This window comes from Theobroma cacao, chromosome 5 (assembly GCF_000208745.1).
Source record: "Theobroma cacao cultivar B97-61/B2 chromosome 5, Criollo_cocoa_genome_V2, whole genome shotgun sequence".
In the NCBI taxonomy this organism is placed as follows: Eukaryota; Viridiplantae; Streptophyta; class Magnoliopsida; order Malvales; family Malvaceae; genus Theobroma; species Theobroma cacao.
Genome location: NC_030854.1, coordinates 23,230,804 through 23,241,347, shown reverse-complemented (window position 1 = coordinate 23,241,347; position 10,544 = coordinate 23,230,804). Strand labels below are relative to the sequence as shown.

General features: G+C 33.8%; 1 protein-coding gene and 1 long non-coding RNA gene across 2 annotated transcripts; both read right to left on the bottom strand.

The window, feature by feature from the left end:
• LOC18598736 lies at positions 1,304 to 3,039 on the bottom strand. The gene is made up of 6 exons (XM_018121151.1): positions 2,929 to 3,039; positions 2,692 to 2,723; positions 2,055 to 2,599; positions 1,890 to 1,971; positions 1,697 to 1,808; positions 1,304 to 1,607 (listed from the first exon to the last, which is right to left on the bottom strand). The coding sequence occupies exons 1-6, from the start codon at positions 2,942 to 2,944 to the stop codon at positions 1,480 to 1,482; spliced, it is 915 nt and encodes a 304-aa protein (XP_017976640.1). The 5' UTR covers positions 2,945 to 3,039; the 3' UTR covers positions 1,304 to 1,479.
• On the bottom strand, positions 4,022 to 5,823 carry LOC108662062. Its single transcript, XR_001927839.1, has 3 exons — positions 5,782 to 5,823; positions 5,493 to 5,566; positions 4,022 to 4,289 (listed from the first exon to the last, which is right to left on the bottom strand). It is a non-coding gene; the product is annotated as an uncharacterized LOC108662062 (long non-coding RNA).

The window sequence follows — 10,544 nt, the reverse complement described above, 5'->3', positions numbered from 1 at the left end:
ACCCTTTCCATTAAAAGAACAGAAAAACATTACTATCTTTACAATTGTGAACTATTGGTTCATCTAGGCACCATTTGACCAAAATGAAAAAAATACATAAGGCATAAAGTAGAAAGATATAGCATCAAGGTGAGATTCTTACAGAAAGTTGAATCAAGGTCAACAAGATCTAAATGCAATGCCACCTTACCAAAAAAACCCATTTGATCACACAAACTTTTTCCTTTTTGTCAGATCTAAACAAACTTCAAGCTTAAAACTTTAACTAGAAAATTGTGCACAACTTCCTGCCTTCATCAAACACAAATAATTTCAGAAGATCTACCATGCAAAACTCTAATTTTCACAGCCAACACCTGCAACAAATTAACTAGACTAATACATACTTTTATGAATATGTGAATCTAGGCTCATTGACATTACTAAAAAGCTTGAGCATAGCCCACCGGAAATCAATTATTCCACCAAATAAGATAAAGCATTGTGGATACGATTCTGGGTTATCTTTTAGTACATGAAAATCCCTTATAGTCTCTAGAGTGAAGAGGAAGACAAAGACACAAGTGTTGTAGCAAAATGCAAACCTGATTGGTCAAACCTGTAGCAGATGTTTGCCTTTCACTTCCATTTCTGAAAAGAACTTTGCCGTTCTAACATTCACAATGAGTAAATTTCACAAGGTAGCAGTTAATTTAAAAACCATAGGAATATTACAATAGAGGCAAGTCCTAAAAAAACTCTTATTGACACTTTTCCTCATGTCATTCTAATTTAATGTACCTTGAGGTATTTCAGAGAAATCCATCTTTAGAGTCAATAAATTGGTTTTCCATCAAGAGCTCCGCCATACATCCAAGCAAAGATCTGGGCAGTGCTGGATGATGTCAAGGAAAGACAGATCACAGGAGCAATATACACTCATATCATCAAACAAAGTTGGAAGTCATCATTGATTTAACTTTTTTACAGGGAAGGAATGCAGAGCAAGTCCAATGGATCGAAGAAATTGAATAAAAGAGTTTGAGTGATATACATACCTATGCTGAATGACATTATCCAATGGAGCAAGAAGATGTGTATTGGAGCTGGAATAGGGTGATGAAACTGTTGATTTATATGAAAGAGTTGAATAAAAAATGGAATATGAATTCTCATAAATTAGTGCTGCTTTTGTTGCCAAGAGAAGGAAGATTCTCTCATCATTCCTGCAGCACACTTGATTCCTTTTTATCTCCAAACACCAAACATGCCAAATAACTAGAATTTTCAATGTGAGTTGAATTCAGGCAGCAGTTAATTTGGATGTAAGAAAAGCAATAAACTGAAACCTCTCAATATAACCTAAACAGAATCAGTCAACCATTTTTATCATTTACAATAATACAATAACCACCATTTAATAGATAAATTTAACTACATCCACATCAAAATTTTTGATACAAATGTTTAGGGCAACTGGTTGGTAACTACCAAATTGTTTTATCTCTTGATGGCAACTGATGGGATCATTTCCTGGCTATTTCCAATACAATCTAAACAGGGTGGCTTGGCAGCTCCATAATAAAAGAATGCCATCATTTTCGACAGCTCATCTGCAGTTCGAATAGCTGAACAACCAGCAGATTACAAGTTCATCTCATCAATAACAAGACAATGGCAAGAAGTTGGGATGATTACTGTTTATTTAAGCACGTACCTTGCTCACGGTATAAAATTTTCCCAGCTTTAGTGAATATTAATTCTGGAAAGACAGACACTTTTAGAGCAGAGACCAAAGCATCCTCGACTACAGCATCAACTGCTACACACTGAATGAGTACCATAAATTAGGACCAATGGTTTAAGGAAGAATGCAGGGGTACCAGAAACAATCAAATAGAGATACCCACTCTTGGTGAAGGCAGGCTGCAATTCCATATGACGTGCACAGCTTTCTCCAGCTCATCCCAAACTCTTTCATTTTCTTTTGGCCTGTGCAGATCATAACATATTGAGACTCAGAGTGTTTATTTCTTTTTGTATATTGTTTGCTGGAAAGGGAAAGAAAAACTAACCTTTTGTAGCGGTTGTGCACAAGAATGATTAAAGGGCTAATGTCCTTGAATACAGTCTCTTCCCATTCAGCAATCTTAATTTGTTTGATTGGACGAATATACTTATCATCTTGCCATACTACTTCATTCTCACTATCATAATCCTCATCATCCTTATCCTTCTTGGCATTCTTGATAGTGATCTTATCAAAGAACTGGCCCAGGTTGAAACCCCAGCCATCAGCATCTTCAGGCCAATCTGGATCGTCCTCATCTACAACCAGAGGATAATCAGCCAGAAGCTTTTGCATCTGGTTCAACTTTTCAACTGGGTCAAGCTCCTCCTGAATTTCAGGATGCTTACAAAGAACGTCCCTAATCTTGGCCCTCCATTCACGTCGCTCGTCATCATCAAAATGATATGCATCACCCATCTCACCCTTTTTCGTTGATGAATCATCGTCATCGTCATCATCATTGTCACTTAATTCTCGTCCCGCAAATTTCTTTCCAATATCTTCTACCATTCCATGTGTTCTTACTCCATTTCTAATGGAACTTCCCCTCTGCATTTTTCAAACAAGTACTAATTTGTAATTGGAAATTAATTTCGAAGGGAAAAAAACGAGAGAAAGGAATAAAAGAACCAAGAACATACCCAGAAAGGCAACTTAGGTAAGTTTGGGTTGGCTGAGGAAGACAGAAGAAAAGGTTTTAGTTTATTCTCTTTTGCGGGAGACAACCAATACCGGTACTGGATATCGAGAGTGTGTTGCAATGCCATTTCTATTTTCTGTGCAATCTTTTTTCTAAATTCTCAACGTAGAAACCAAAAACACAACAATTTAGAATATAAGTAGCAGGAATCAAAACTTTTCCAAACTAATATGCTTACAAGTGACGAGCTTCATCACCCAAATCCAATGTAATGCTCCACTTCTCCTTCTGCTTTCTTCTTCTTTGACAAAACTATACCCCTCCGATGAACCACACAAGTTGGTTCTAGATGGTAGATAAGGGCGAGATCATTAACATATGTTGGGCTTCTTTCCGTTTGACAAAAGCCCATTTTCATATCTATCTACAACCTACTGCATTCTTAAAAGGCCTTCCTTGTTTAGCCACATATAAGCTAAGAGGTTAGTCACGTTTTCAAGTAATAATAATTTAAAGTTTAGTATTTGGTTATTGTAGAATTGAGGGTTAGTTTGTGTGTGATGAGATTTGAGTTGAGTTTTTTTAATTTTTTTTATCTTTCTATTTGATAGGTTTAATATGTTATGGGTTGAAACTATATATTTCGGCCCTGCAATGCTGGGTTGGTTGTGCTGATGCGCCATTTGGACTGAGAGAGAAAGAAAGAAAATGGAGGAAAGTAAGGGAAATGAAAACACGTAATTAGAATATTAGGTCAAAAAATATTTTGATGATTTTTTATTATTTGATTTGTTGTATTTATTCTACTCTTTCTTTCTTTTGTTTTATTTAAAATGTTGATTATAAAAACAAGTAAATTATTGGTGTAGTAAATAGAGTAAAAACATGGGATAAAGAAAAGAAAATAAAATAAAACATATAGGTGATTGGTGAAGGAGGTGAAAAATGTTTTGATTTTTTTTAGAGGATAATGATTTTATAAAACAATAAAAATGATATACAATTGGGTAAATAGTAATTTCATTGGTTACAAGATAATGAATAAATTGAAAGAACATATCAACAATAATTTGATTAATATGAATAAAAAGTAAACATGTTTATTTTATTGCTAATATACAAATGTTGTGAATGATTTAAAAATCTATATTATGGTATATATATATCTATTACATACTTAAAAGGAAGTAGGGCTTGCTCATTTAGCCACATGTTAGTTAAGAGGATGACCACGTGTCATGACCCAAATTCCGAGCCATGACCGGCGCATGGGCCCAATGGACGTAGTCCACTAAGCCCAAACAAGCCTATTAATATAACCTTTTCACTATTCCATTAAAAGTTGCTAAGTCACATTTTATAACTTTGAATCAAAATAATACTAAGCATTGCCATTTCATTGTGGCATACCAATCAAGTGTACATTGTCTACAACATGTATCTTAATAATTTACATCAAGTTTGTCTATACATCGAAAAAAGAAGACTCGATTTCCAGCGGAGAGACCCGAATGATGTACGGCTACTGAATGTCGAGATATCTACCAAGAAAACGAATCTACAAGGGCACCTTGACCTAGTTACCGGTTGCCTTTTGATCTAAAAATATGAAGTTGAAAATAATGAGTATAAACCCAGTGAGTGAACAAGAAAAGGAACAAGCATACAATAAGAAATGTTTAACGAAATCATGATGCATTTATTTTAGTTTTTATTAAAACCCCTCATGTAAACCCCACTTGAGTAAATCACTTTATGAAAAGGGTCCATGCTCAACAAAAGATTTGAAGAGTGAAACTTTAATAGCATTCATGCGAATCAGGTCAAATAAACGACGGGTCCTTGGTGCAGCGAAAAGGCATTCTCGCTACAGCGTAGAATGAACTTTTACTGCAGCGACACTTGACTTAAATTATCAACTAGCTGAGGGTTTCTTAACTAGCCGAGGGTTTCTTACCAAACCTCCTCATTTTAAACTTAATTCATTTACTCCTTAATGTTGGAAGTCCATGCTCAACTATGATACCAAAGAAATGAAAAATAGGGTAGCAACCGAACCAAATGAAGAGCAAAACAGAAAGTTTTTCGCTGAATCTCACTGCAGCGAAATTTTTGGTCACAAAATAGAAAGTTTCTCACTGCAGCGAGAATGAATCTCGCTGCAGCTAGAAGTTACAGTAACATTCTCGCTGCAGTGAGATTTTCGACCAGCCTTACCCCTCTAACCCAATAGTTTTTCACTACAACGAGATTCATTCTCGCTGTAGCGAGAAATAGAGCAGTGAGAAAAAGTTTCATTCCTTTTAATAAAAAACCATCCTGTTGAAATGACAAAATCAACATAAAGGACATAAAGATTTCCCAAAGTTCAACATGCCAAATTCATAGGCATTTCAACCATATACCATATTATGAACTTTCTATAACACACACATTTACATATACATACATCATCATCATGTGTGCACTCCCTACTCGCACACTCCATCATCATCATGTGTGCACTCCTTACTCGCACTCCCTACTCGCACACTCTATCATTGTCATGTGTGCACTCCTTACTCACACACCTCAACATCACCACCCAACATCATTCATCAATACATAGCACATATTCATAAGATATATATTTACATACCAACATAATAATAAACATATGGATTCATCCTTATACACATCTCCCATTTTACAATATCAAAAACATTTTAATCAAGGCTTGTTCCCTAGCACACATTTTCAAAGACAAGTTGGATAAAATCATTCACATTCCTCGAAACAAGTTTGAAATGCAAGTCCACTCACCGGTATTTCGTTGAACCCTTTGTCGACTCTACTTCTCTAATTGTCTAAATGGGGTGATGGGGCTTCGTTGGAACCTATTATCACATTAGTGTCACCATTAATTCAAGCCACATACTTATAAATTCTAAAGCTTTCTCTTAGCAAGCTTTCAATGGCCATTTAAATGGCTATCTATTCTCACTACCCTTAGCACTCTAAAATGAATTAACAACCCCAACTACCAATTCACCCCCAAATCTAAACACTAATCATTCTCAACACCAAAACTCAATTCTAGTGTACTACTCACCTTGGTAGCTTGTATTTGAAATTCTTTCCAAAACTTTCAAGCTATTTTTGAAGCTTCTTCTTTCTCTCTCTAAAACACCTAACTAGTGAGAGAGTATGAAAATAAGATTTTTTCAAGGGTTTTTAAGTGAGAGAGTGGAAGAGCACAAGGGTTTATGGAAAGGGTGCACCAAAAGCATGAAATTTGGAGCTATTTGAAGAAGGTTGTGGAGCTTTCTTAACAAGCTTTCATGGAGGTTGGGAAGCAATGTGAAAGAGAAGAAGAAGAAGAAGAAGAAAAGCTGCTGAAGAATGTAGAAGCTGTTGGAAGAAAGAGATATTTATAGCCCAAGCTTATCCACTCCACTTAAATTACCAAAATGCCCCTCCACAAATTAGCTTATTCTCCTCCAATCTATTATGCAGTCTTTTGACTCCTTTGATACTGGGACAAGGTCCATACTGGTCTAGAAATGTTCGGGTTCATGAAAACTTAAAAATTTTGACCCGAGGTGAAAAATGACCATTTTGCCCTTACCGTGAAAATCATCAAAATTTTTGTTTCCTTTGTCATTTTACCCTTATTTAATCATCCATTTATGCCTTAGGCCTATTTAGGCCATGATATTGTTTAAAACTTACTTTTAGGGGCTTACTAAAGAAATGACGAAATTACCCCTAACTCGTGTTATTGCGTCTATGCCTAGTTACGAGCCTATAGGGGTCAAGGTCTCACACCACATTTTCAAGTAATAATAATTTAAAGCTTGATAGTTGATCATTGTGGAGCTGAGGGTTAGTCTAAGTGTGATGAGAATTGGATTAACTTTTTTTAATCTTTTTGTTTGTTAGGTTTAATATATTATGGGCTAGAACTATCTATTTTTGGCCTTACAATGCTGGGTTGGTTTTTGTGTTGGTGGGCCATTTAGACTGAGAGAGAAAGAAAGAAAAAGGAGGAAAGTAAGGGAAAAGAACACACGTAACTAGAATATTAGGTCAAAAAAATATTTTGATGATTTTTTTATTATTTGATTTGTTGTATTTATTCTACTTTTTTTTTCTTTTGTTTTATTTAAAATCTTGATTATAAAAATAATTAAATTATTGGTGTAGTCAATAGAGTAAAAACATGGGATAAAGAAACAGAAAAGAAAATAAAATATATAGGTGATTGGTAAAGTAGGTGAAAAAATGTTTTGATTATTTTTAGAGGATAATGATTTTATAAAAAAATAAAAATGATATGCAATTGGATAAATAGTAATTTCATTGGTTACAATATAATGAATAAATTGAAAGAATATATCAACAATAATTTAATTAATATGAATAAAAAGTAAACATGTTTATTTTATGTTAATTGGTAGTATACAAATGTTGTGAATTATTTTAAAATCTATATTATTCTATATATATATATATATATATATATATATCTATTACTGTCAAGCCTAGCTCTACAATATGTTTATTATGCCATTCTTACATAAGAATGCATGTTTGCTTACTTGGGTATCTCGAAAATCGTTAAAGGACGGCAATGTACCAAATGGTACAACTAAGTTGATTTAAGCATCGAACTAGTCCAAATAAAGATTTTAAGATGAAATTAAGAATTTTAAAACCCCAGAATGACTTAAAATGGTGATTCGGAGTTCGATGATCGATTTGGAGTCAAATTGAAATTTTCATGACCTAAAGGCAAAATGGTCATTTTGCCACCCGAGGTTAAAATTGGAATGTTGGAAGAAGTTTTTGATCAAGATTGACTATTTAGAACATAATTTGAGTTTGAGAAGTGAAAAATTTTAATTTTGACATTTTTTCGAGCATAGGGGTAAAATAGTCATTTTGCCACCCTAGGGGTAAAATTGTAATTTTACACCACCCAACACTTGTCCAGCACATGGATTTTACTCAATATTATCATGGATAATTGAGAAAATTTAAGTAGTGGAGAGAGATTGCTTAATGGCTACGTATGACACATGGACCAATGGAATGGTGACATGTGTCAAAATCTCATCCATTTATTTTTTTCCTTATAAATTAGCACAAAATCAGCCTATTTCTCTTCATATGGCCGGCCAAAGCAAGAACAAAGGAAGAAAAAGGAAGAACAAGAACCCTAAGGTGAAAATTCAAGAGAAAATTGGTGAATTTCAAGTAATTAAGCAATCAAATGTAAAATTTATTGATTTTGACTTGTGATCTACCTTTCCCATGCATTATTTTGCATTTTTCATGGTTGAATCACAAGATATCATGAAGGATAGTGTGCTGATCAAACCCTAGGAGAGAGGTTTTGATGCTTGATTTGGTTAGATTTCAATGTATTTTAGTGTTTTTAGTTGATTGGTGGTGTGTAGCATGAAAATCAAGCAAGAAAAATTCATGTTCTCCCATCACCCATCATTGGTCGAATTCTCCATGTGGAATATTGAGGATGATTTTGATTTTATTTCAAGTGATTTGGTTAGGAATTAGTGATTTATGGTATGATAATCAAATAGGAAAAATTATAGTGTTGATGCACCCACCATGGCCGAATTTTCCAAGAGAAAATGTGAGGATGATTTTGCCATATTTCAAGTTATTTAATTTGTGTTTGATGATTAGGAGTATTGGGAGAAAAATGAAATTATTTGGAATTGAATTGGACGTATTGGCCAATTAATCGAGTGATAGATCGAATTAGGTAAATACCGTTTAATTTAGGTACACAATTGAATTTGTGTAGAACACCGTGTTTAGACAATAATCCGAACAATTTGCATCCCATTTCATACATTAGTATAAAGCCTGAATTGGTTTTATAACAATTTAGCACAATGTAGTAAATGGCTTATTGTGCATTATGTCTAGATGGTGATAATTCTGGCAAAAGTAAAGAGATAGTACCCGAGAATAAAGAATCGGAGTACTTGGAATTCGACCCCGAAATAGTGAGTAACCTTATCATCATCTTAATTATCTAAAGTATGTTTTTATTTGATTTTGTGAATTTTATGGAAAATGAATTAATTGATTAATTTTTTGGTTTTATAAACAAAATGTGATTTAATGAAAATGATTTTATAAAATTGTTTTAAAATTGAATGATGGTTTGAAAATAGAGTAATTGGAGACTGTTTTTGTGTGTTGTAAATTCATGATTCTAATTGATTGGCTTATGGCAATATTGGCATGAATGGTTGATTTGATAAATGTGTTGGAAATGTATAAATTGTTGATTTGCCTTGAAAGGCTGTAAAATAAAATAAAATAAAATAATTACCATGTCATGCTATTGCAAATTTTATTATATGGTGGGTTTAACTTGCTGCAGTGGGCGGGTTTTCTGTGGATCAGCTTATTAGAGGGGCACGGAATCCTGCTATATTTTACCTCGATTGGAGAGGCGAGTAGGGTAACTCCCGAGGTATAACTTTAGAGTTCACTTCACGTCAAACCACCACGTGAGGGTGAACTCAGCTAACGCCAAGGAACGACTATGTTTTGAAAATAAAAACATGATTTATGCGTACATAACTTTTTAACAGCCTTGGCGGACTCGGTTGGGATAACCCTCGATCAGGGTATCCCTAATAACTGGGTATGATTTTGGCACGAGTCAAAGTTTTAAGAAATTCATAAGCCATGTTGATTACTCGATTTATATGAATTGATTTTATTTGGTTGAAACAAGTTGAAAGGTGATGAATTATAGTATGTTAAACTATTTTATATGTCTCAATTTACTCGGCTTTAGATATTTTAGATGGTATTTGTTTACTCACTGGGATTATATAATCTCACCACCCTCATTTCCACCCATTTCAGGCTCAAAATAGGCTATAGATAGCCGATTTCATTGAGGTTACCATTAGATTTGCATCCTCCAAACTGTAGGTTCACAGTCTTCCTTTCTTTTAGTTATTCGAGGGCCCACTGGTTATTGTAAATTAAGTTAAATACTCTGGCTTACTGTATTACAGTATGCATGAATTTATTTTGCTTTTACGCTACTACAAAAAAATTTATTTACGTATAACTTTAAAAATATTATTTTATAAGAAAATAGAATATTTTATTGAATATTTCTTTTATTTTTTTATTATATCTAAATAATCATAATTTCATTTTAAGTGAAGGTTTTAGATGTTTAAACTTATTTTTTATTATGAATTATGTGTTTTGTACTCGCATACTACATTTTTAGCGGATTTCGAGATTTTTGAGGAAAAATGACCAAAATGCCCTTGTGAGAAAAAATTATTTTTCTATTGTTTTGAATTGGAAATAGTTTATAATATCTCAAAACACAATTTTAGTGACTAATACTCATAGGGGAAGTGAGAAAAACTGATGTTAAGCCTTGCGAGGTTTCGATTAACATTCCGGATAATGAATGTCTATCGGGACGTCACGGCGGTTGTCACGAGCTCGATGGGAGTTCCAGCTCGTAACAATTACATACTTTGGGGCTTTCTCATTTAGCCACATGTCAATTAAGAGGATGGCCACGTTTTCAAGTAATAATAATTTAAATCTTGGTAGTTGATTATTATGGAGCTAACGGTTAGTCTAGGTGTGATGAGATTTGGGTTGAGCTTTTTTAATCTTTTTTTGACCTTTCTGTTTGGTAGGTTTAATATGTTATGGGCTGGAACTATCTATTTCGGCCTTACAATGCTAGGTTGGTTTTGTGCTGATGGGCCATTTGGATTGAGAGAAAAAGAAAGAAAAGAGAGGTAAGTAAAGGAAAAGAACACAGGTAATTAGAATATTAGGTCAAAAAAA

Coding starts and splice junctions, on each gene's coding strand:
- LOC18598736 (XM_018121151.1), bottom strand. Junction 2,600..2,691: donor TACCTAAGTTGCCTTTCTGG/GTATGTTCTTGG, acceptor TGAAAAATGCAG/AGGGGAAGTTCCATTAGAAA. Junction 1,972..2,054: donor GTGCACAACCGCTACAAAAG/GTTAGTTTTTCT, acceptor TGATCTGCACAG/GCCAAAAGAAAATGAAAGAG.